The following is a 27,266-nucleotide window of genomic DNA, read 5'->3' as shown; positions in this document are numbered from 1 at the left end:
GGTTTTGAATTGCAGAATGCATGTGTATTTCAAATGCAAAGGGACTACTCTGGCGGGGGGCGGGGGGCGGGGGGGGGGCACTGTTTGATCCATGCTGTGGCAGTTCTGAGTGGTCTAGGGTCTTTCAAGCCTTTCCAGCAGGATCCAATGCTCTGAGTCCTCGTATGAGATAATATGAGAAGAGAGGATTCATATAGAACATCCAGCATAAACATGGTGATATTACCCCACCTTTCCTTATCCCCCAGCAACCCAACTCTTCCTTCTTTTGGAGTCTACAGCAACTAGGTGATTAAAACAATACTACGTTTCCCATTTTTCAGTTACAAACCGCTCCAATTTGCCACGAAGCAGCGGGGGCTTGTGTTTTTATTTACTGTCATCCTTTGGAATATTACCAAGGAAAAATTTCCTTTCCTGTCTTCTGCTTTTTCTAAAGCAAGATTTGTATTGTCATTATCAGCTGCGTGAGGTTGCTGCATGTTGTTTGTGATAAGGTATCCACCGCTTTATAGTATCACTCAACAAGAAACCAATCCCAACCCTCCGGAAACTCGGCCACAACCACAGGGAACAGAACGCTAAAATCAGAGGAGCAAAACCGAAGGCTCATTCATACAGCATAGCGCCAGGGAGAAGGGAAGAATCAACTGCCCGCTAGCAGGCTAACCCCTTTACCTTTCCCCACACAACTTGCCTCACGTTCCCTGTCTGCCCAAACCGAAGAGCAGCGTGTCGATAGCGGCTTACATAAACGGCCACGGCGCCGGCAGCGCTCCCCGGGACGCAGGCAACATAACCCGCAAGCGGCACCACCTGCCCCGAGCGAATTGCGCTCCACACCTGGGGCAAACCTTACAGTAAAACCTGGCATCACGCCCAAAGCCACAGCCGCCACGAGGGTATCGCCTCTCACGGCCCCCGGCCCCTACCGCGATCAGCCTGGCGCTCGCCAGCCGACGCAGCAACGTCCCCGCCCGGGGCGGGCGAGCCGGGCCACCCCCGGCGCCTCAGGGCCGGACACCGCCGGGAGGCGGGAGCGCGCCTCCGCCTCGGCGAGCTGGAGCCCGGCGGGGCGGGCAGCGGCGCCTCCCCCGCCGCCCGACGACAGCCGCCCCTTCCCCGTGCGCACCGGAGGCGGCGGCGCCACAGGCCGGCGCTCCCTCAGCGCGATGAGCGGCAACGGCGGGGCTCAGCCGGGCCGCCGCGGCGCCTCACGGCGGCGCCAGCGCGAGGGCGCAGACTACGACTCCCAGGGCGCCGCGCGGCGAGGCGGCGGGCGGTGGCCCTGGCGGCGGGACGGCTCTGCCGCGGCGGGCGGTGGCCCTGGCGGCGGGCGGTGGCCCTGGCGGCGGGACGGCTCTGCCGCGGCGGGCGGTGGCCCTGGCGGCGGGCGGTGGCCCTGGCGGCGGGACGGCTCTGCCGCGGCGGGCGGTGGCCCTGGCGGCGGGCGGTGGCCCTGGCGGCGGGCGGTGGCCCTGGCGGCGGGCGGTGGCCCTGGCGGCGGGACGGCTCTGCCGCGGCGGGACGGCTCTGCCGCGGCGGGCGGTGGCCCTGGCGGCGGGCGGTGGCCCTGGCGGCGGGACGGCTCTGCCGCGGCGGGCGGTGGCCCTGGCGGCGGGCGGTGGCCCTGGCGGCGGGCGGTGGCCCTGGCGGCGGCCCGGCTGCAACGGGAGCGGCGCGAGCCCTTCCCGCCCGGCGCCCGCCACGCGCGCCCGCCCGCGCGCCGCCGTTCCCGCCGTGCCGAGGGCGCGTCCTGCGGCGGGGGCTGCTCGTGTGCAGGCGTGCGTGGGGTTACCTCGCGCAGGCACTTCCACCGGCGAGCCGAAAAGGAGCGGCAGACGCTGAACGCACCTGCCCCCAGCCCTTCCCTCAAAAGTCGTGCTGCGTATTTACACGGGCCATATGCAAACGCACACGAGAAATCTCATCTTTCTGCTTTTCCTGTTGCAATTGTATCCAAAAGTCTCACAAGAATTTAGGAAAACGAAGGTACAACAAAATGAGTCCATCCTTTCTTTGCAGTCCACATTTTGCTGCATTCACTTGATTTTCCAGCAGGTCGCTGGGCAAATCGCAGCAGTCACGCAGCCACATACACGCCTTGCTCTGTGCGCTCCTGGACTGCCAGCACGGCGATCGTTGTGGCCGAGCTCACAATCCATTACTGCAAAAGCCCTTTTCAAACAGAATGATAACACAGAAAACAGCAAATGCATTTACATTCGTGTGCTGATCTCTGCCATTTCAAATCTGTCGGGACAAGTCTTTGATCTTTCATTCATTTCCCTTTGGTAATATGCCAGGTCCTCGGGACAGGCATGCCTGTATAAAAAGACCCTCTTCCAGCAGTCCTTGAGGAACCTAGTCGCAAAGACTTTTAAGGCTGCTGTTTACCGATGTTAAAAGTCAGTTCTGCACGTAATTGGAATGGTTTTAAGAGCTATTTAAAATATTTCACATTCATACAGGGTGCAGCAGTTTCCTGAGTGCCTTTATGATTATCTCCCACTCATTTAGAGAAATAAACTTAAACACTGAAAATTACAGTAATGTGCAATTGCCAAATCAACCCTCTGTCTTGCCTTCTTTTTAGAAAATGTATTTAAAATGATGAATATGTATTTAACTTTTATCATAAAGGAACCCTTTAGGGTTTAAGATACTTCTTTTCTTACAGATTCGTTCTTGGAAGAACCTTGTGATGCCCCGGACCACACAAGGGTGCTGGTTTGGGCTGGGATAGAATTCATGTCCTTCACGACAGCGGCTACAGGGCCGTTTTGGATCTGTGCTGGAACAGCGCTGACAACCCAGGGATGTTTCAGTCGCTGCTGGCCAGAATTACACAGAGCCAAGGCCTTTCCTGCCCCTCACCCCACCCCGCCAACACAGAGGCTGGGGGCACACGGAGCTGCGGGGGCACACGGCCAGCCCCAGCTCCCACAGGGTATCCCACACCGTACAGCCTCACGCTCGGCACGTGAAGCCGGGGGGAGGAGGAAGGGGGGGACATTCGGAGCGATGGCGTTTGCCTTCCCAAGTCCCTGCTACATGTGATGGAGCCCGGCTGTCCCAGGGATGGCCGAGCACCTGCCTGCCCGTGGGGAGCAGCTTCGCTTGCGTGTGCGGCTTTTGCCTTACTTATTAAGCTGTCCTTACGTCAACCCACGAGCTTTCTCACCTCCACCCTTCCGATCCGCTCCCCACCCCGCTGCAGGGGGGCAAAGCGAGTGGCTGTGTGCGGTTTAGTTGCCAGCTGGGGCTAAACGATGACAAAACCGCTAATAAAACAGAGCTAGCGTTCTGTTGACTTGTAATCTGCTCACCACTCCCCAACAGGTCATGTAACAAACTTGGGTGGTCCCACTGACAACGCTGCCACAGCCATCCACATGTAGGCAGGTGCTTTTTCTCCTAGAAGAGAAATTTGATATAACCTCTCACATTCTTTTGTGTTTCATAATCTTTGTGTAGCCTCAGAAGGACAGAAGCAAGAACAGCTTTAAAGCAACCATGTGTTGCGTTACCCACTTGTGCTGGAAACCAGCGTAAATTATCTTCATGTAGTTATGGAAAAATTTCAGTCTCATTATTTTATTTTTGATGGTCTGAAACATCAGAATGTGGAAAATTGTTTTGTCGAGCAGTGGATGTGGGTATCTAATAAGACTTCCAATGAATTATGAATTCTTCATCCTCTCTCATCTCAGCACTATGTAATGGAATAACCTCCGTGTGATCTTAGACTTCTTTTTTTACATTTGCTGTGACACTGAATAACTCTGATTAAAAAATTAATACAGATGAAAAATAGGCTCCTCACCTACTCAACAAGGACAAACAAAAAACTAGTTTCAAGTCTCTGCTTGTACAGCTGCTATCTTGCTGTGAGCAGCGGTGGCCAAGCTGATTTCATCCTTCAGTAAAACTATGGGTGGTTGATTTTTTCGGGGGGGGGGAGCCATTTAGCATTGTCAAAGTGTGTGGGGATTAAACAATAGACATGTTTTACTAAAAATATACCCTCTGTTTTCAAAAAATTATGTTATAAATCATTATCATTATTGTAGCAATGAAGTATGCTAGTCGTGATGCAACACTCTGAAACACCTTAAAATTAACACAAGGAACTCTAAGCTGTTTTTACTTATTTTCCTATAATCTGTACTCTCAAGGATTTTGTGACATGGTATTTTTGTATTATTTTCCAATTACAAAACATGAAGGCATTATTGCTTTCCTATTCAGAGCTGTCATGTCACTAAAAGCACTCCTCGATACTGCAAGCTACCATTCAGCCTCGGAACAGCGCCAATATCACCGACACTTTCACATCATCTTTTCAGCATTAGCACTAGGTATAAATCTAACTGAATGTAATTCTTGAGCTAGAGGCCTAATAACATATGCTTTATTTTAGATTGGCAGCTGCAAAAAACCATAAATGGGGTTCTGGAGTTCTCAGTATCACAAATATGAGGAAGGCTGGGAGGGACGAATACAAACCAAGACAGTGTGAACCTCAGTACAGAAAGGTATTTATGTTTGAAAAAGAGTAGTCTGAATGCACTTCCAATTTAACGTAACTCTTGTAAAAATCACTCTTCAAAATATATTTAAGAACATAATCAAAAGATAAATAAAAATTTGCAATAGCACCATTTTTCCTCCTCATAGTGGCAAGAAGCCTGTTGGCCTAGCCTAGAACATACATCTCATGACATTTACTACTTCCTTTGTTTTAAATGCAAAATCCCCTAATATAGCATCTTGCATGAGTAGTACCTGAATGACAGTTACCACAATCGCTCTCTGCTAAAGGGACCATTCACTGCTGCTGGGATTTTTGAGGGCTTTGGGGTTTTTTGTGGTGGTGGTGTTTTGTTGTTGTTTTAAAGCATGCCTTGTACAGAAGATGCCAAAAAGCACCAGATCTCAAATTAACTCCAATCCTCTGTGATATATCCTGCCCACTCTATACATATCTAAGAGCTCTGATTAACAATAAACACTGAGATTTTCCCTCCCAGAAACATCTGTGCTATGCCCTAGATCTTTGCTACAAAAAATACCATTTATAACTCCTATTTTTATGGATGAATGTATAGCAGATGCACAGAGATGGCATATTAATTGGTATGTCAAAACAGGTACATCTTATTTGAGCTGTAAATATTTAAATTATATAAAATCTCTAAGAACCTGGGGGGAGGGATCAGGAGCAGGAACTGTGATCTATTTCTGTTTGCTGCCTGGCATTACATTAATCCAATCCTGATTGATGCCTCTCAGTGATTTTACAATTTAACTACAAAATAAATAACAGGGGAATTGGCTCTAAGCTCTTACTCTTTGTGGGCAGAAATACTGATTTGCATTGATGAAATGCTAGGATCTGGCCAGAAACAGTGTTAGGAAAAAAAAAAAAGAGAAAAGAAAAAAATGAGTCTTTTCCATCCTCAAATGCAAAGCAAGCTCATTTCTGAAAGATCAGACACAGCAGAGCCTTTCAAATCCTAGCCCGGAGAGAAAGTCCTTCTGACCAGCCATAATACATTTGTTTTGCTGCATGTCTTAAGTGCAGTCCAGGACTGCCACGTACAGCAGATCAATAAAAAACACCTGTCTTAGTCTACCGCGCTCATCCCTGCTCAGAGTCTGCAGGTAGAGTGCGCAGGGTGGGCCGCAGAGACCGGCCAGCCCCTGCGGCAGCCTGGCTGAGCCCCCCCGAGCCGCCCCCGGCTAACACAGCACCTCCTGCCCAGGGCACCCCAGGCCCAGCAGCAGATCCAGCCTCTGGCAGGCTGCTGCCTGCCTTCATCCAGACCTGCGTATGGGGCTGGCTTTCTGTAGGCTTTTTATGGAGCCTCAGTGACTGACTTAAAATCACTATCACCACCGCAGAGATCTTGATCTTCCCACAGAAACCACAGTCTAATTTTCCCTGCCGCAGCAAGGATGGTGGTGTTCCTCACCTTTCAGTATTCTGGCTGCCATACTTGACTCTGCTTCCTTCCTACGATGATTCATGTGAGATGTGACTAAATCTTGCCACAAGTTTACATAACTCTTTCAATATCTGACTTTTCCAAGTTAAGAGATCTTTCATCCAAGCTCTTAATTCCCTCCAGTGCACAAATACTACTTGGTGTACTGTGCGGGCGGTAGTGGATCTGCTGCAGCTAAGCATCTCTCTGGACAGGGTGACCTCTCATGGATAATGCCAGCACGCTGTGAACAAGGGAATTTTTTTCTCAGCTAGCTGTGAGAGTAAAAAAAATAGCTGCATTAATAAGAAACTAGTAACAGAAGTCACGGTAGGCCCAGACAATTGCTACCATTACAGTGCAATGAACCACCACAGCACCTCATCTAACAGTTAAAGATTATTATGGGAAATTCATTATTTTGATATATGATGTAAATGATACTTCAAACATAGAACACCACATGTAATTGAACTGCATTGTAGATTCGATGTTCACCGTCGTCAGACTAACCAGCACGGCGAGCTTAAGCAGCAAGGGAGGATTCGTTACACACCTATCCACAAAATCCTTCATTTCATGCTGTACAGAATAAATTGGCACTTTATTGCAAAGTAGGCTGTTTTAGGTCTCCTGATCCTTTGCTCTGGGACCCTGCTGCAGGTGCGATGACCGAGTACCGGCTCTCCTCTCGGCTGCTCCGTGCTCCATGCACACGCTGCATATGCTGCATTATGACGCACTGCAGATGTGACCACGTGGCCTTGCTGAAGCGACTCCGCTGCCTCGGCTACACCGAGTGACTCAGATGTCAGGTGACAGCACATGCGACTCATCTAGATTTGCTTCGATAGCTTTAGCACGTTATGAGACGCCTCACCCCACCAGGCTGCTGTCAGAATGCACAGCAACAAAGGGTACAAGCTGAATTAGAGGGAAACCTCCTAACTCCTATGCTTTTTGCGTTTAATTGCTCTATGTTGTAATACATTTCTCTTCATTCTCACTCGTTGTCCCATGTACTGCAGCATTTACAGTACTGCATCACGGGTTTGGTTTATGCCTCGCCTTACTTGTACTTTAATAATTTTAAATCCTTTGAAACAAAAAACAGCAATCTACCACAATATTCACTGAATTGCTGTCACAAGCCTAGAGAAAACAAGCCCTGGACAACAGGGGATAAATCACAATCAGTAGTAAGGAAGGAAATAAAGAGTCTCAAGCGTGGAATACGGTCTCCTCAATAGGCCCTGCACAGCCGTAGCCAGCGGGACAACTCAGATCCCAATGGATTGAGAACACAGTGCTTTCTTACCTGAATTTTGTTCTGCTTGACCTCAAAACATATCTTCTCAATACCAGGACATCAAAAAGCAAGCTGAATCCTTCTTCACTTCTGCAGACCGAGAGCTCCTGCTCCTCCTGTTGTCAGGTGGCCTCGATTGCTCAGTCCACAGGTAGAGCTGTAGCACTAGAAAGCTGAATTCTGCTTTTTTCAGTAATTTAATTCTTAATGCTAAGTCAGTCATTTAGCACAACCTGATTTTCTGAATAGTTTGGGTTTTTTTAATGGAAAGGACTAATGTTTGTTTCAACTCATTGTTAATTTAAGCTTCTATATTTATTCAGCCACCTGTGATTAGTTAAGGTAGGGAAAAAAACCACCAAAAAAAGCAAAACTCTATCATACCTGCAAGTTATTTATGACAAAAGTATATTCTTAGAGACCCTCCACATTTAAAGTCCATTCTCAGTGAACTCAAAAAAGAGAACACTGTGAAGTGAAGCACCATCTAATACAGTATTCCACAAGAACAGAGATTAATTGTATGTTTCTTTTCCTTTACCATTAATCTTCCTTATACAGAGTACAACCCTACAACAGAACATATTCTCTGTGCAGGACAGATGGATTAACAATTTGCATCAGTCTAGAAGAAAACCCTCCCACCCAACACATGCTTAATTCCTATGGCTAATGAGTTTTGGGGTTTTTTTTTCCCTCTTGTTGCACTTCATTTGTCAGGGCCTGGAAAGGACCCTTCAGGTGCCGCTCTCTGATAGTCTCTCAACTTAGATGCAATGTGAGGCTCCCATCAAGAGGAAAAAAAGGCAGACTGACCTGACTAGAGGATGACTCCTCTTCTTCTTAATAACGACAGCCATGTAGCTGAGAAGTGGTTGGCCTTAATGACTTTTCTTTGAAAATTTTAGGGTTCAACTTCTGTATTACTTTTGCAACGTATTTCCCAAGGAAATACAAACAACTTAAATATGGGTTAGCTTAAAAGAACAACTAACGAAGGAAACTGCAGTAGAGTGTTAAACTATACTCTAAATCCTCATTCTTCAGCACAGCAGTAAGGAGGAATAGAACGTTTCATCTATCAGGGGCCCCAACCACGGTTAGCGGTGCCATTCAGAAAGTCATACAGCCACCTCTGCAACACTTAACTCGGGTGGCAGTGACGCCCGCTCCGATTCCAGTCCCGCTTCCACACGCCCACACCGTCCATCATCCGTCCTTCTCCCTTCCGAAGCAGAGCAGCCAGGACCGGCTGTGCACGCTGACCTGACTTGTCTGACCTGGCTTTGTCTGACGAGGCCCTTCCTGACCCACCAACTCCCTCTGCACGGAAACTGCGCCCTTACGGTCCAAAAGGGAAAACAGGCAAGGCTTACTAGAATTCACTCGTGTTCCTCAGCAACTTGAAATCAGTTCCTAAGCAGAAAGGATTTTTATTCAAATAGTTTTCAGGAACAACTTGCAGCAAGAGGCAAGACAAACAAGAAAAGCAACTCTGAAGGCATGTTCAACCAAGACACTACACAGTTAAACAAAACAGGTAACCAAGATCAATCTGTTAAACTACTCATCATAATAGCTTAAATGACGTGACAAATCTGGTAAGGCATCAACATTTTTGTGTACTTTAATCAACTAAAGAAGAACGTTTCATATTCTCTTCTAATGTTAAACCTCAGCTTTTTATCTTGTATTAAATTTCACATTCACAAGACTAGTGGTGTTATCCTACATTTTACTAATAATTAGACTGTAACAATACAATATTACAGAAGTAAAGACTCATGTGCACGAATATTCCACTGCTTAATAACCAAAAACTTTGGAAAACAAGAACCACCCAGAAAACACAGTACACTCCATGAAAAGAATTAAGACACCGCATTGGTCACATGTTTAGGAAAGTGTCACTTGGAAACACATTAGTTGGCAGTTTATCTGCTTTCCATCTAAAATCACACTTGAGTGTGTTTTAATAATCACAAAAAATTAAAACCCAGGTTCCTCACACTTCAACTGACTTTAAAACTTCTAACATGTATTAGGGCAGGAATGGAGCTACTCCTCTGTTCCTTTCAGATAGCTCCCTAGAAGGCATTCAAAGCTAAAGAAAATTCAGAGAAGATGCTAGTGTTTGAAATGTTGACAAGGTCAAGGAAATAGTGAGCTTTGGAATCCCCTTAGCTGCGTTAAATGTATGCCAACACAGAAGTGCAACTGCGGCTGTACCTTAAGAGAGGTATGTTTTTTAAAGAATTGACATTACAAACCCCAGTAAAATTAAACTGGGCAGCACAACAAGACCTCGGTAAATCACAGCGTTCAACTACTGCCTGATTTACTGAGGACTTAAGCACTTGAGCAAAAGGCAGGTAAAAAGTTGGAGAACTACGCTTACTCAAAATAATGTTATTTTGCTGCAAACTAGTGCACTGATATTTACTTCCAGCGGAGACGATGTTCAGGTAAGTTGTTCAATTGCCCTAGCTTATGGCTTAGTCCCATTGATTCTGCTGGATTTATTTCAAACAAAAAATATCTATGTCAAAATATTTGACAAAATAACTGATTTAATTCCTTCCCTCTCTATTCTTTGGCACTTAATTTGGGGGGGCAGGACGAAAGCAAGGGCAAGTGGGGAGTGAAGGGAAAAGGAAAGCTAAGAACAGCAGGAAGAGAGAAAACTATTTCAGCATGAACTTTTGCACAAAAAAGTGGAATTACGTTTGAAGACATTAGTTTCAGCGCACAGGAGAGGTGACATTTTAAAATAACTTTATTTTTGATCCTCTTTCAAAATCAGGGTTTAACATCATCAGAAATGAAATAAGAAACTTAACCAGCATATTTAGTTTTAAAAGCATTTAATGACATAGCATATATTTAACAGATAGGGTAAAAGTCTAGAGGTACAGTTCGATACAACTGAAAGCCAGTTCCAGTACTACTCTTGACTACAGGCCCAGTCATTGAAAGTTCATTCCTATTAAATGTAATTTTTGATTGTGCAGTAAGATGGAAATTTTTCATTACAATAGTTACAGTGACAGAGAAATGCACACTATGTATCAAAGAGCAAGGTAATGTAGCAAAATTATAACACACAGTGCTGCAGCTGACAAGCAAGTAACCATTTGAGTAACATTACTTTTCCAGTAAATGCTTCAGTTCCACTTTTACACTTATCCATGATTTTAAAGGGTTTATTATACATCTAGTCTTATTATACTTTGTACTAGAATTATCTGAAACATACAATATAATGTATTTCAGCAAAAAAAAAAAAATTTGAAATTACAGATTATTTAAAACTGTATCAGTCTGCTAATCCACCTTGTACACCAACATTCTTATCTGTCGTACTTGATGCAGAAAAGCTTCAGGTTGTGTTAATAACCAATGCCAGGATATAACTGGTTTGTCTGTAAGTCAATGCATACCTGCACTCTGTTACAGCAAAGATAATACACTATCATTTTAATAAATGTTAGAATTGTAATGGGAGGCTCTACTAGTCAAGACTCAGCATAACAACCTTAAATGGAAGTAAACGTTTTTGAAAATTTGTCCATTGTTTTTTGATGTGCACAGTAGATTCGAAAGCACCGCTGCCTTGCATACCAATAGCACTAGGAGTGGGTTATTTTCCAAGACAGCCTCACAAAATTGAGGAACAGTTTAAATATTAAGATCTAATCTACATTAACTTCATTAAAAAAAAAAACAAAACAAAAACAAAAACAAACCCCCAAAACCTGGTCCTCCCTCTCCTACAGAAGCTGCCCAATGCACCTCATACATTTGTAACTTTAGATTCTTTTTTGTTGGCTTTTTATTTTAAAACGCTCTATAAATAAAAAAATGTCAATCACATTGAGGAACATGAGGCACAGAGAGTAACGTATTGGTTCTGAGCTCGCATGCTGGAATTCCACTGGAACGGTCAGAGAAGTGCAGTGTGTGGAGATGGAGTTCACTTCTTTTTACCAAAAAGGCTGAATCTTTTCTCTTTGTCTTTCTCTTTGTCCTTCTCCCGCTTGCCAGGGCTGGACTCGCTGGTTATTGTGACGCTGGCAGGCAGGGTCTGGGCACGGCTGGAGGCTGGAGTGCTCTGGGTGGTCGGGGACACTTCGATTTTATCAGAAGAGATAGCTGATGTGATGGCCTGAATCCACGTGTTCATCTCCTCCTTCAAGAAGCACCAAAGGCAGAAAGCTGTTACAATCTGCGTGTCACGCGCCCTCTCTAATTCACTCAACATTGTGGAAGGGGAACAGACAGAAGTGGGAAATGAAAGGAAACACCGTCCTAACTCGTCATCTGGCACTCCTCTGGTTACGCACTGGCAGAAGGCATCTACTAGAAGCTGCACCTGAAAAGCCCAGCTGCCCAGGTGGTGCCAGTGGGAGCTGCTGAATCTACGCATTATGCACACGTATGCACAAGACTAAAGACCAGGAAATCAAAGCGCACCCCTGAGCTCTTAGCAGCTATTTTCTTCCTGCTGTACAAAAGATCAGATACCACATCTGTAATAAACAATATGAAAAACAAACTTACATCGTCTTTGGCTTGGAAGAGGTATTCGTTGCCATCAGTCAGTCTGTAAAGAAAAACAACCATCACGAATTTAGTTTAGCAGTAGTCACACTGCATCAACTCCTCCTTGCTTAGCTATGGTACGTAATCGGACTGAGACACACGGGACTGCACGGGACAGTCGTAACATCCACACGTGCACCAATACACCCCGACAACTCGTGGTTTGGTATCTTGCACTCAGGCAGACACAGCCACACACCCCACATGTTCGGGTCTCCAGACACGCTTATGACAGTGGATGTGTTCCAGTATGTCAGGAGGCACTGCAGAGGCTGCGATCTTCAGCAGCTGACGATTGCTGTTGCAGTACTTGCTCTTTCAGGCAGATCTTTTGGTTTTTTTGCAAAAGACAGTGTAAAACTTTATGTAATACTTCAAAAAGACAAAAGCCACAGGCAACACCCGGTTTTCACAGCTTTTGTGGAAACCTAGCAAAATTCTGCAGCTGCTCTGCTGTCATAACTACTGTGGTAGTGACTCTAAGAAACTACACTGTGTATTATCTATGAATAGCTGCCTCCTCACACTGAATGCCACAGTCTCCTTTCTCTTTTCCTTCTGTGCTGATTTGACTCAGATGGTTTAACTGGGATACATTTAACAATGTATGTGAAGATATATATTAACTAAAAAAAAAGACTGAACAACACAGGAGGCAGGGTCAGTGGGAGCAGTGTTGCAGGCTTCCTGATCTTCCCCCACAAAAGAAATAATTTTAAAATAATCTCTTTACAAAATGAAACTAATTATTAAATGGTAAAATACCAGCACAGACAGATACTAAGAAAAATATATTTCCTTCCTTTCTTCTTTAAAAAAATAAAGAAAAATTTTTCCAGCGTACTCTCCAGCTATCACAACTAGACATTTCTGTGAGAGATGTGCCTGCACACGAGGTCTGTGAAGACCTTAGTCATTGCAGAAGTGAACCTCTCAGATGTTCCACAACGTACCCTCTCTCAGCTGGGAGAGAGAGATTTGCCATGACAAGCTGGTGAACTCTCTGGGGACTTTCCTAATCAGAATGAGTAAAGAAAATATGCTAATGCCATTACCCGAGAGGCCTGATGCAGGTGACAAGGTACTGTGAAAAGAAAGGCAATTGATTTTTCTGCTTAACTTTGTATTTGGAACAGCATATCTTTACATTATCAATTCAGAGATGTTTAAAATAGTATAAAGGATGAATCATATAGCTGCAGGCCTGTCCTTCAAGAAAGCTTAATTTCCCTAAATATTTGCTATATATTTCCCTATATATTTGCTATAAAGCAAATTTTCCCAGATATGGATTCTACCATCTCTAGAGGATTCCTCTATCAATATAAAACTACACGCTCCCCCTGCTCCCCAATCTCTATCTTGGAATACACAAACGGATCAGTTCATGAAGTGAGCCTCCTTTGGCAGAATTATTTAGTAGCTGTGTAATAGAAAAAAAAATAATTAAATGTTGGCACTAAACGATTGATTGGTAAAACACACGCACAATTTTGGAACAAAAAGCCTTTTTTTTTTTTAACCTCTGAACACAAAGGACTTCACGTATTTCAAAATTAGATGGTCTGTAACTAAGCTCTAGACCTGAAAACGTGATACATGTCTTCAGCGGTCTCCTACATTCATACTGAAAAATTAAACAATGGGCTTGATTTTGAAAAGAGCAGAACCACGAACATTCAGCTCTTTTCAATTACTTCCAGAAGGAGCAGCTGAAAAACCAACATTTTTAAATGCAGGCTCCTAACTTTAGGCATACATGTCTAGTCTTGTCCCAGCCATAAATAAAGTGCACTGATTATTTCAAACCTGTTTTGTGCTTGCTACCTTTGATAAATATACCATGTTTCAGTGTTGGGAAGAGCTTGTTCAGAAAAATAGATGCTGCAGTTAATATTCATGATCAGTTCTTAGGCTGGGTCCTCCCATGAATTCACACAGTGAACATACCCACCAGAGCTTTTACGGATGGCAAAATGTTTCAACAGGTTTACCTTAGCTTGAACACATGCTTTTTCTTTTTATAATCGACCGCTATTTCACAGACTGCTTCTTTCAAGCTGACAGGAATCTCGTTGTGGTAGGGGATGCCAGAAGCAGCAGCTTTCGAATCCTTGTAGAAGCCCATCTCTTGGTTGTTTATGACACAGTACACATTATGCCATGATCTTCAAGACACAGAAAACAACAGAAATATTTATCAATCTAATACTCTTACTTGCGGAACTGGAGAATCCAAACGATTATTTCTATAAGAAGTGGAGGCTCATTCAGTTTGAGGATGTGAATACATCCTACGCTGTCCTGTAAGCTGCAGACAGTGAATTCTCGCATAAAAGCACAACTTCAAGACAAAAGCACTGACTGTGAGCCAAATGGAATAGAGATTTCCAGCGCTCTGCAATAGCACACAAGCATATCCTAGCAGTGGGAGGTCTGCTTGGCAGACTAGGCAGTTTGCATACGTGGGAGAGAAAATGATTGACCTTTTAATGACGGTGCCTTATTGTATAAGGAATTCTCATTGTGCTGCAAACTATCGAATGGATCAGATGTGAAATCCTTGATTGTTACAAGTAGTCTTACTGGCATTATCAGCCTCATTCTCCAATACAGCTACAAAAGTCAATGATTACTGGAAATAAGGAGTCCCTAGATATTAGTATTGGTGGCTGTCACTACTTCAGAGTAGTCCTCTGGTGTGAACAACCCTAGGTCAAAAAAAATAATCATGGTAGTACTGTACTCATTTGCAACCTACACTCAGCTGTGCCGAGTATGTCGGTTCCTACCAAACCCTTAGAGATGTTGGTGGAGCTCACTGGCTTGCTAGTCAACATTTTCCTTGTCAGACAAGACATAAATCTGCTTCGCAGAGCTCTCTTGGGTCACAAAGGAGCCCAGTCTGCTTTTCCAGTGCAGACAGGAATCTCAGAATTTTGCCTGTTTGAGAACCGCAGGACTGGGTCCTTAGGAATGGAATCAACTATGGCACACAAATCATCTTCACCTGCATTTCTCTTCTGAACAGATTAGAGAGTAGGTGGGAAGTGCTAATGTGCAAACAGAAAATGTCAGAAGAATATGCACATTTCTATTCTCACACCTACGTGGTTTTCTTTTCTTGTAGTAACATACAACTTGAGAGATCTGGAATCAAATCCCACTACTGCCACAGATTCATCATGTGAAGTGGGAAACTCATGGCATCTTTACCCCTCAGTTTTCCACCCTCCAAATATGGGTAGCGCTGCATTTTCTACCACGCATCTTTAGATTGCAACTTCATCAAATATACTGTTCAGTCGTGCATATGCAGTTCCTACAACAACAGGAGCATAAGCCTGAAAGGTCTTTAGGAGCTGTGAGAAGACAACAGCAGCAGGGCTAACATTTACTGTCTTATGTCCTGGTGAGTTCGGACGCCGTTATCTGCGTTATGCACTGAGTACTTTACCTGCTCGAGGCTTTCTTGCTGTGCGTCTCCCATTCATGTTTGCGATGTAAGAAGCCCTCCATCTGAGCTGAAGGAATCTCCTGTGTTTTGGCTGGTAGGGTAGCAGCAGTCTGGGCCTGGATGGCCGTCTTGGCTTTGCGGTCTGCCGTTGGAGAAGGAACAGGACTAGACTCTTTCGAACTTGTCCTCTGCTCTGCAGCTCCATTGACCATTTCGTTTGTTTCTGCGGTTTCTGCCACCTAGGAACAGTGGGAAAAAATGTTCATCTAGAAGCCTCACACCACTGAGTTATCTTGCAGTTAATCTGTTTCCCTGCACAATGTGGCTGTGTATAAACTTTGCCTGGAGAATGACACAGGCCAGTAAGTTCTTTCTCACACTCCATGGAGACACAGAAGGCCAAGGAAATTAGAAGGTATGAATGGATTAGTACCCATTTTATAGGTGGAGAGACGGGAAAATAAGAGCAGCTAAACATCAGTGTGAATTTTACTGTGCTTTGCTCTGCTGGTCAATTCATATTCTTTTATATATTGTTATTCCTAAAATGAGAGCATTCAGTTCCGTTGCCAAGTACTCAAATGTTTGGAACAGTAACAATCACACTTTCTGCAAACCTAGAGGAACAGTAGAAGTTATACACATCAGCCACCTTAAATACATTTATGGCATTACTGGGATATTTCAAGTCCATAAAAGATATTAACTGTGAGTCAGCAGAAAAATATGTCAAAATTGCCCAGGAGCATTTACAAAAATGTGTGCAATTTATTGTTTCTGTAAAAGCTCCTTTCCCGCTTTCCCCATTCCCCTAGTGACACAACAAAATCAAAACATGCAGAAATTAGAAAAGATTACACCATGCATTTCATCTCCACCATCCCAGTTAGGATATTGGATCTTAAAGACAAGGGAAATGAGGTCACGTGTCAATTCATCAAGGTCTTTTTCAGACTTGCGTTATTAGGTGGATTGGATTTTTGTTAAAGGAACTGAAAACCACCACAGTCACACAACATCACACAGCTATTTACCCCCAAACAAAGACAGAACCAAGGCCTTGCCCATCACTTGCTTTGTTGATCGCGTTGCCTGTCGCACTGTGATCGAGATAGCCTAGAGAGCAGCCATGTTTCCAGCAGCTCTGACTGGTCAAGCTGTCGACGTCTTCAGGAGCCATTCATCCAAAAATCATTTAAATTGGAATCCTAATGGCTATAAGCTTTTGAAATGCAGCTTGGTCCCAGTTTTGGTGTGTTTTTTTCTTGTACCATTACTTTGACATGTAGAGCCGTTGGTAGCAGCTCAGGAGTTACACAACCAGTGTGTAGTATTATTATTATTAGCAAGTTACTAAAGCTTAGTGCTGCTAATGCTCTAGTAGATTACAAACGTTCTGGACTGGTTTTATGCAGACAAGCAGGTATTTGTGAATGGCACAATAATTAGACATTCCCACTTCTGCACATGGCCTGGACAATTCAAAAGCAGCCGAATTATTATGCAACAAACTAAATTTTGCCACCATTTGCTAGAACTTCTTATACCTGCCAAGTATACGTTATTGTACCTCACACCTTTGTACCTCACACATCGACCTAGGAAGATCTAAGTGTCGACTTGCTATGAATATGGGAAGGATTGGTTAACTGCCTTTAAGCAATCTAAATCTCCAGAGTACAGACACTACACCACTAAAACAGGGAAAGAATCACAGCTCACATTCCAATTCAGTTGTTTTTTCACTCTGTCCCTAAAGACATGTAGCCTTACAGCCTAGTCTGCAAGAGAAAACATCTACGCTGCACTGTTATCCAGTGGAAGTAAAAATCAATGACGCTGCTTCTTCACAATTAATAAATCTAAGCCATCAAACCTCACTATTTGTATCCAAATCTCAAAACAGAACAAAAATGTTGCGTTAAAGGGGGGAGAGGGTAAATAAATAGATGAGGCTGAAGATTATCCAAACACTGCCAGCACAGCTACTATAACACAGGTAATGAAATAACAGTGATTCACCAAAGAAAGCTCAATTAATCAACCACCGCCAGTGCTGATCACCAATGGCCAACAGACAGCGTTCAAGAAACAGGAGAGCCCTTGGCAAATCTTTCTGACCAGAGACAGTGCCTGAACCGCCAACTCTGCTTCTCAGCGGCTGGATCCCTGTCTAAGCCACATGAAGCCTTTGTGACCAGCAACCAGGAGTTACAGAGACCTCCGTACCTTATCTCAACAACTTCCATAAATGGCCCAGAACTACCTGTCACCTAAACCGATGCTGAAAGTAGCATGTTTGCTGTAGTGATACCGGAAAGATGTGAAATTACTGGTTTTGGGGTACCTATAACCACTAACCTGAAGCAAAAGAGGCCAGTTTCAAAACAGCTGCCACTGCACAGCTTCTAAACATGCTTTTATGGGAAATAACTTGTAATTCAGTGCTGCAGTTTGCAACCCTGTGTTTCTAAAAGATAACTGCCAACTTTAATCACACAATCAGACCTGTAACTTCTACTTAAAACTCAACTCTACTGATTGTAAAAGGGCTACGAAAGCCTTTCTGATGCTCTTTCAGGTTTTATTTCCTTTTCATGTGTTATCTACAATTAACAGAAAACAAGCAAAATGAATCTGAGTCATCAAAAGCTATGCGAAGAATGTGTCATGAAAATAGAGAAAAAACAGGAGCTAAACAAACTTTAATGGAAACATGCATCGGGCATGCAGAGACAACGCAACGGAGGACAAACATTAATAGCAAACTGTACTGTTACAACAAAACAGTTCTCACGTACATGAATTCAGTTTTCTTAATCGTGACTGAGAGGTTAGTTGCAAGTGCTTTAGTGGCTAAAGACTACTCTTGAGATACTTAAATCAGGACTGTAACATGCAACAAGACAGCTGGTGACAATGACTGGAGACATCCCTTCTATTCTCGTAGTGCATGAAGCAACTTTATATTCAGTTCACCAACTTAAGACTCTGCACCACAGCTTGAATAACAGAGATCTATTTGCCTTTTTCAGATGCAAAGAGATGACAGCCCGTATATTGCTCTGGCATAAGTACCACTTCAATGTTTTAAGCCAGTACCATAGGCTGTAATAAATAGGTGAAATCTTACACTTCTTGTGCCTGAAATGATGACCTTAATCAATAACTTAATTCATTTTTCTTCATCATAGAAGTGTAATTTTTATATGAAAGTGTACTAATACAAGTAAAAAAGTGCACCTATATAAAATGCTTTTACATACTACTTTTTAGCCAGAACACATCTAAAGGCTTCCCAGATGGTGGAGTCTGAAGCTACAGCTATACTGCTCTGAGAACTGTCATACTCTTACAGGCACAGAGAGCCAGCACTGGTGTAGGTAGTCACCAGATCATTTGCATAAATTTGTAACTTTTAAAGGCATTAAGAAGCTATATGTTGTTATCCTGACAAAAGAAAAAAAAACAACACATGCATCATGAAGTGGAAAGACAAGTTACAGCAGCAGTACAATTACTGAAGCACATCCTTTCAATCACCTTTCTCACTTTGCAAGCTCAGCCAATACAGAACAATTCAGCTGCACCGCTCAGCTAGTTGTCAGAAGTCGAAATTCTGATCAACAGCAGCATATCTTGCACCTCAAATCAGAAATAACACAGCTGTGCACATCTGATGTATTGCAACAGAAGATTCAATGAACCGAGCTAAAAAGGTCTCGTGAAAGACTGAAGCGCAGATGGTGAAGATTAACATGGAAATGCTTTATGTATCATTGTATTAAAAAAAAAAAAAAAAAAAAAAAAAGCAGCACATGGGTGATGTATAAGGCTGTGGCAACCAACAAGATGATGATGATGATGATCTGGGATGTGCTTGCAGGCCACCTCACGTTCCTTGCCACAACTATATGTAATTCCATAAACATTAGAATGTACAATAGACAGCTCACTTCACAACTTAAAAATACAGAGGAGCCAAAAGGCTTTAAATTAAAGAAGGAAAAGGGCAGAACTGCTCAGCATCCTGCAGCATTGACAGAGTCTGTGTGCAGACCCAAAAGTTACTGGGATGGGCTTTTTGAAAGATAAAGCTTATGCTGAAAGGCATTTCCTCCCCGAGCCCTAGACTGAGGCCGGTGTTTCCTTTGCAGTATGGGTAAGAGCTCGAATCTCCACCACTCTGAGCCCACCAGGAGCCCTTCCTGCACTTAGTATCACCTCAGAGAGTGAGGTTCAAAATCGTAAGAAAAAGAAGTGTCATTTTTCTCACCACTGAAAGCATTAATTGAAACAAGTAGGCTTTGCAGGAAGGTTATGGAGAGGTAAGGCAGTTTTCAACTACTGTGTGGCGTTAACTGTATATACATATTTACTGGTATTTTTATGGCTGCACATTAGGATTATTGGCATGCATCCTGACTCCACTGGGACATCCCCTATCAAGAAGGAATGAGTAAGGCATGGCCCATTCAGCCTCCATCTATACAAAATAAAGAGCTGGGATCTTAGACCAATGTATTTTATTTAGTTTTTAAAGATAAGTATCACAGTCTCTCCATAAGGGTCCGCACCCTGCTCTCATTTCTACCACTGTCTCTCTGATATCATAAATCAAATTGCTGTAGTGTGAATTAGACAGGACCAAGGCAAAACGGGGCCACCAGAATAGCTGTTCAGCAAGATCACAACTCTTCATGAGGACTAAATACCAAGATAAATCTAGATACTAGTTTTTAATGTTTTATTTCACGTTTATTTCTATCTGCAGTCAATGAGTCCATTCTGCATGGAATGTTACACAACTAACCTTAAGGCTTTTATTTGTCGATAGTTACAACTCTCCCCTCCCTCCCAGCCTTTACTGCTGAGCTCACCTGCATGTATTATCTTTGGCCTTGTAAATAACTCGCTTGCTAATGCAGCTGATTTAATAATGTTGCCGTGCTGAAACCTGTTAGTATAACTCGATGCGTCATACCTGTCAGATTCTAGTTCTCTTCTTCATTATGATGTAATCTCATTAAATCTCAATTACTCATATAAAGGACGATTTAGCTGGAAAATCTTAATACTATTAGCGACATGAAAAACTCACAGTAAATAACATGAAATAAATGTGTCACCTTAAAGGAACTGAGTGTCAGTGGGGAGATTCAAATAAACAAGGATTAAAGTGAAGCAAATATATCTCCAAGGGGCTGCTAATTAAATAAAAGTCAACTGATGGGAAGGAAGAGAAAAGCAGCAGGGAAATCTGAAGTCAAAAGATTAAACCAGTACCAGTAAACCATACTGAAAAAAGGTGTCTTTTGCTGCAAATGATTCTGTATGTCACAGTCCAGACCACGACCGGTCATTGGCTGTCCGTCTGCTAATAAAGTTTTTGTAGTTTTGGTAGGTTTGGGAGCGGTAACTAACCCGTGGAGATTCCTGGTCTGATGGCAAACCATTTTGGGAAACCTGTTCTCCTTTTGTCCCATCCCTGTTGGGAGAGAAGAAAAAGAAGAGAAATTGTATTAAGTTCCTGAAAGTCACCCAGCTTTTTCACCAAAATGAGATCTTTTGACTGAACACTGCACACCTCAGAAATTCAAGCAAATTGCTAAAATCCTCAGGCCCAGCTGAATAACCCCAATGTTACATGAGATCAACCCAGACTTTTCTGACAGTTACCTTACAAATAAGCCTACTCCTATCACATAAGTAATTTTATAAATGTTAGTGTTCCATGGACACGGCTTGAATTCTACCTGTAACTGATGCTCATCAAAGAAAAAAGCCATGACTGTTCAGAAATCTTAATTCATAACATAGGGGGTGTAAAACCAGCATTCTTACTTTAGGGCCAGGTACACTTCAGCAGTTTTAACACTGCATCGTGATGAATAATTGGAACATTCAGCTTGGGAGTGAATTCAGGTGTCTGGAAAAGGTCCTGCCCCTGTAAACCAACAAGTCTTCTAGAAAGGGTCACATTACAAAACCATACAAGCTCCAGGCTCTCCCTTTACAGTAATTCTTCAGCCCAAGAATTCTGCCTGAAGAAACCACACGAAGCACGCAGCTCAGCTTCCCGCATCCTGGGCTTACCATTGCTGCTGGGAGTCTGCATCCTCTGCAACCTTTGGGCTGGGCTCTGGAGTGGGCGGCTGTCTCTTCCTCTCCTCTTCCTCTTGCTGTCGACGTACTTCCAGAAGTTCCAACTGAGAAATGCAACATTTTGTGCATTTAAAAGCACTGCACATTTTGCAGGAGCATTTCTAGAACTAAAAGTTACTCTGTACATTTTTCTGAAACATTATGGAAATTAAAGCTAATTGGAATAAAACTTGAAGGCATCAGTCTTTAAAAAATCATGCAAAGTTTGTTGCACTGAATTTGTCAGTAAAGACATACAGTATCAGACCCTTTAACATCAAGTGGAGTGCCCGGGCAGCAGCTCACCACTGTCCAAGTTTCTTTTCTAATTCATCCTATTAGAACAAAAAACACAAACAAGAAAGCAGCCCAAGCTATTAGAATATTGAAAAGTGACATCCTCTTGTCTGCTTGCCACATAGAAATAGTGCTCCACATCTAAATCCCTGAAATTAACCACCTAAATAAAACCAGCCTGATTTTTGCGGATGCTGAGAAGCATCAAATTCATTTTGTCTGCAGCTGTGACACTCAGTGCGTGTGAAAAATCAAGCCACTTCAATTTTAATGTCTAAAGTAAACTTATTCTCCAAAGATGGTAACATGCTCTCCAAACATTAATTACTGACATGGCAGCTGTGCTCAAAATTTTGGGGGGCTTTTTTTTTCTTCTGCTTATTATGTCTTTCTAGGGGACAATAGAGCCTTGTACTGCAGCAGTCAAAACACAACAAACATTTTTGTTGAACCCCCCTCCCCTCACCACTGTCTCCTCGCACTGTCATCTTTAACCAAAAGTAACTTCAAGTGTATGGATCTGTGTCTTCTCCACTCAGAATCCCCCTTCCCTTTTAGCAGCACAACCCGTATGGCAGAGGGCTGGAGCAAACTGCTCTGCTCCTGCATTGGCTTCCGGGTCACCATCACTCCTGGGCCCAGACAGCTCTTGCTGACTACCAAGGTCATTTACCATTTGAGTTTTTTCCTTGCAGATTGTTGAGTTCAAACTAACCAGAGAGGGTTTTAGTATTGTTGGAACACGAAACTTCAGGCTCTGGGTGATTGGCTAAGGTTGGTCAACAAAAGGAGATTAGGCTGGTGATGCTGGGCGTTATTCCGAACAATCAGCTGGCACCAATATGAAGGAGAACGAAGCCAAAACAGGTTATTCTCACCCATAGCACTCACCGTGGTCAGTCTTTCCAGCGCTGCAAATCTCTCATCCCAAGTAGCTGCAGATTTTTCAAATGCTTCATGCCGCTTAATTAATTTTTCCACTTCATCAACACTTTGACCTATTTCACGACTAGACAGGTAGGGTTCCTGTCCCAGCAGCCAGGCCTCAGCCACACTTGCATCTCTTGAAAACTGGTGTACCTCCAAAACTGAGCAAAGAACGTACAGGTATCAGCACCATTAATGTCAAAAAAGTAAATGTATTTGGCTAAGTATTTTCCTTAACTAAGCTCACTAATCGTTTAAAAGACAGAAGATTATCCTGTTGGCTTGGCTTTGGGGAAAAAGAAAAAGTTAAAGCTCACCCTCACTCCTTCTACAGACTATTTCATTTTGCAAGTCCAGTGTTTCCTTTTTTGTTTCCACTAACTTCAGAGCAGAAAGCCTGTTATCTGCTGGTTTTCTTCCTCAGACTGCCCTGCCTACAGAACAGCTAGACTGTAGGCTGTAGTTCCCTGTGGCAAGCAGTATTTCTGTACTTTGTGTCTGTCTACAGTGCTACAGTCCCAGGTTTCCTTCCTTCTGTCTTCACAGCTGAAAAAAAGCTTCCACTGTTTTTGTGAACTGGATCAAGCAATTTTGAAGAGTAACATGGCACAAACACCCAAACTGAGGGACAACTGCCCATGCTATTGTATTTCTTAAAGCCTGCTGAGGCTCAGAAAAAAACAAAGAATGTATACGTAGCGGCCCAGAACCCCACGAAACAACCACACTGCACTACATGTCTTGAGATCCTGGACAACTGCCTGCTGCAAAGGCCTCAGTCTGTTTATGAGATGTGGATCACCTTGTTAGGAGTATCAGAACTGGGTGGTTGCTGCTGGCATAAAACTTGCAAAACACTGCAACGCTTAAAAGTACACCTTTTGTCAGTAAACTGCTCATCAGCACCCTAGCCTCTCAGGTAACACTGGCACGTTACACGTGTGAGGTAGCAGGGCTTTACATCTCCCTATTTTTCAGTAGTGCATCCTTTGCAGATACACGGTTGGAATGTGACACCTGCAAAATATGGTAGATCTATCTCACCTAGCTCTAAGTTTGAGCATATAGACTAAGAACTTTGGTGCAGGTTTCCTGGTTTCAAATTCTCCATTATTTTACAATCAATAGGTGTGAATCTTAAAGCAATTACTGTACAAACACTTTCAAGCACTGTTAATAAAAAAGTAAGGAGCTGCAGTTGTCAACGCTCAGAAAGATGCAGTGAAGAGAAAGTTAGACATGGCTCTGCCCAAAAGAAATCCAAGGATGTCCTTACTCAGTCTCAGCCACTCCCATCTGTCTTCCCATTTGTCAATCATTTCTTTTCTCTTTTCTGTCAGCTGCAGCAGCTTCTCCTTGATCTGGATGAAGAGGAGAATGCAGGACTGTTACACAAGCACCAGACAGCAGGCTCACCCGACCACACCGCGTAAGCTGTTACCACCAGCAAAAGGCACTGACAAAATCCATTGTGCTAGATTGTCAGAAAGCGACTTAACACATGAATACAACAGCTGTTTTTCTTGTCAAAGTATAAATAAATATGACATTTGCATTAAAATATCACATTTGCATAAGCATTCAGTATCTGTTGAGAACTATGGCACCAAAAATATTTGATAAAAAAAGAGTATAATGGACAAATCTAAATGATGCAATCATGCATTTTATCTTTTGCCCTTTTCTACCTAATAATGCAAAATGTGCTGCTCATGACTTACAAAAAGATTGCAGCTACCTGTGCTAACAACATTGGCATGCCAGCATAAGCCCCTTGTTATTCTCAGGGTGGACACTGGCTAGCAGACCTCCCAGTGCCTGAGGAAATGTTTCTCCAAGGATACTCCACAGCACCGGTGTGTAAGGCAGGCACAGAAGATACCACCTCCCTGAGGGGACAGTACGTTATGACATTTGGTTACTCCCCCTCCACCAAGGGAGGCAGGAGGAAACATGGGTTAAGCCTCTATCCTCTGGCCTAGACAAATCAGAAAGTAAATCAAGGCCTTAAGCAGTTGGATACATTTTTCTCTTAACATTGCCTGGATTTACTCCCTGTGAGAGAAACTTTTTCCTGCCCCTTTCCCTAAGCAGGCCTTTTCGTAACATTCCAGTTCCCCTGTGCAGAATTCGGGTTGTCTCCTGGCTACCTCTCCTCTTGTTCAAAGAAGTCACCTTTCCAAACAGCCATCCACGAGCCTTCTCTCTGCAGAACTGCGTGCAACAGCTTCTTTGCATTTCCTGGACTAAAAATGATACTTTAAATTTAGGTGCCATCTCTGCTACCCAGCATAAATTCACAGAGTTAAATTACACACTAATTCCACAATAACAAATAAGTGCAACAGTCCCTGAAGTCATGCATGTCATTATAAACACGCAGCTTATTAATCTGTAGATTCAACAATGCAAGTTTCTCCAACTGAAACAAAACCTATAGGCCAGCCGCACTGCAGCTGTTACATGTTCAGGAAGCACAGTACCTCCTCCGATGCGTAGTGTTTTCTTGCCAGAAGAGACTTGCCGAGCTCAATGCAGGTAGTAAAGCTGTCATTTCGGGCATCGATTTCGGCTTTGATACCCTGGTGATTGTTCATTAGTAGTTCAACAGATGAAACATCCCTACAATGACCAATCCATGGTTCAGAAACACATATTCCAGATCTAACAGTTGTTACATTTCAAAACTAGTAAACTAACCCACAACTGTATGATAAAAAAGTTAATTCCTAGATTGTCTTTGTAGTTCAGGAAGCAAGATTGCTAGCAGCCTTTCCGTAGGAAAGGCACCATTCTGGTCCGAATCAGAGATCAAATAAAAACAAGTGTGTGAGAGAATCTCTTTGAACACAATTTAACATTGCAATTACTTCAGTAGCCCGCACAGCCTCTGCTGGGCAACGATGCAGAAAAGCAAGCTGCTACACCACCACTCACTTCTGACTGCCTCTCTCTCAATTTCTGGCTCAGTGATACCGAGTCTTATAGACGTTCACTCAGCTGACCCGCAGCCTTATCTTCTGATGGAGAACAAGATACTTCACATTACCTGGGCTTTTCTTGGGCTTCTATCTGTCGGATAACGTCTTCCATCCAAAGCATGAGATCACGAACCATGCTGAAGAAACGGAATTTGTCTCCCGTATCCACCAGTCTAACCCTGCGGCCCTCGCAGGCATCCAGCAGTGCCTTCCACGCTTCTAGGACCTCGTTTTCCCTCTTCTGGATGTCATCAGCTTTGTCTCCAGCATAGGCAGCCTGAAGGCGTGCAGCATCCTCCTGCAGCTGTCTCACCTGGCACGAGATGTAAGAGAAACACATTAGTTTTTGGATGCTTCAAGTTACAAATATGGTGATATTTTAGCTGCCAATTCATCATCTGAATGGCTTTCTAAGGTCACTGTGAATATATTTGGCCTGTCAATACTAAAAAGGTTTGTTCTGTTACTATGTCAGTATGTCCCCGTAAGACTATTTCTTAGAGAAGACTGCTGGGTCAAGGGGCCCCCAAAATCGCAAAGATTTGCCACTGCCTAAACCTCCTGTAAATCTGGGTGCCAATACTAAGTGACTGTTTAAAGTCAGGGCAAAAGGAGACCATTTTCATAATCAAATTTTCTTCCTCTCACAAGTGACAATGCCACTCAGGAACTCCTCTATCAAAACCACTACTCCAGCTAGATGATTTTTCAAAAATCTAGATAATGACTTCAGAGAGAAGAAAATTTGGAAATTCAAAGATCCTTCTACTATTAGAAATCTCTTTTTCTTTCAAACACTGCATCAAATGCTATTTCTCGAGTGTTTCACATCTTTTTCAAGATAGGAAATAGTCTATTAGCTCATCTAATAATTTAATCTTATTTTTAAAACATCAAATTAAACAGCCTTCTAGCTACAGGCACAGAGATCATGCCACTGACATAATGATCCATCTCGGTGCTCTAGCTGTTTCACCCAAAAGCTATCCTAAGTGCTTTCACCACAGCTCTGTGCTATGATTACTTGTTCCTTCATTTAGGTTTTGATTATAATTACCTTTTTGAGAGACTGGGATTGGTGTTTTGTGAATATCTCCCATTTTATGTATTAAATCTACAGCCTCTGAAAGGAAAACACTTGAAAAATCAAATGCTTGCTATATCCCCTTTATTCTAGTGTAAACAAATATGTAAATTGCAACATAATCAAGAACTGGCAGGCAGCTTGGCCATAAAAGCTATCTTTTCTGCCCTACTGGGGATAAATGCAGTCAGTCATAACTCCTCCATTCCTTGAGTAACTTGTTCCCTTCCAAAATTCTCATTCTGGCAGCTGAATATTGTTTTTTGGTTTAGAATCCCTTGTGTGCTGTACAAGTGGCTGCTGCCTTCTATTTAACATACTTTAGCTTCAAAAGATTCAGAATTAGATCAAGTTTGGCTGCTTTTAAAAATCTTAGTCTGGACTATGTACTTTAAATCTCTTCAGACTGCTGTTAGGAAGCATCATAAAAAACAATATTTAAGTCAGAATGCCCAGACTCATAGCCAAACCAGAA

General features: G+C 43.2%; 1 protein-coding gene across 5 annotated transcripts in view; it reads right to left on the bottom strand.

The window, feature by feature from the left end:
- Window positions 1-10,057: 10,057 nt before the first annotated feature.
- Window positions 10,058-27,266, bottom strand: part of SPTBN1 (spectrin beta, non-erythrocytic 1) — a 136,104-nt gene continuing 118,895 nt past the window's right edge. For all 5 annotated transcript variants that reach the window (XM_027783310.2, XM_055816003.1, XM_055816002.1 and 2 more), the window contains 10 exons: window positions 25,776-26,020; window positions 25,210-25,348; window positions 24,003-24,087; window positions 22,691-22,887; window positions 21,455-21,567; window positions 20,783-20,846; window positions 15,359-15,597; window positions 13,896-14,069; window positions 11,860-11,902; window positions 10,058-11,488 (listed from right to left, as the gene is read on the bottom strand). In XM_027783310.2, coding sequence (XP_027639111.1) covers window positions 11,273-11,488; window positions 11,860-11,902; window positions 13,896-14,069; window positions 15,359-15,597; window positions 20,783-20,846; window positions 21,455-21,567; window positions 22,691-22,887; window positions 24,003-24,087; window positions 25,210-25,348; window positions 25,776-26,020 — 1,515 coding nt within the window. In that variant the 3' untranslated portion in view covers window positions 10,058-11,272. The remainder of the gene's footprint in view (window positions 11,489-11,859; window positions 11,903-13,895; window positions 14,070-15,358; window positions 15,598-20,782; window positions 20,847-21,454; window positions 21,568-22,690; window positions 22,888-24,002; window positions 24,088-25,209; window positions 25,349-25,775; window positions 26,021-27,266) is intronic.

Source organism: Falco peregrinus, chromosome 11 (genome assembly GCF_023634155.1).
Source record: "Falco peregrinus isolate bFalPer1 chromosome 11, bFalPer1.pri, whole genome shotgun sequence".
Taxonomy (NCBI): Eukaryota; Metazoa; Chordata; class Aves; order Falconiformes; family Falconidae; genus Falco; species Falco peregrinus.
Note: the sequence above shows the minus strand (reverse complement) of the source record. Positions and strands in the feature narration are given on the sequence as shown.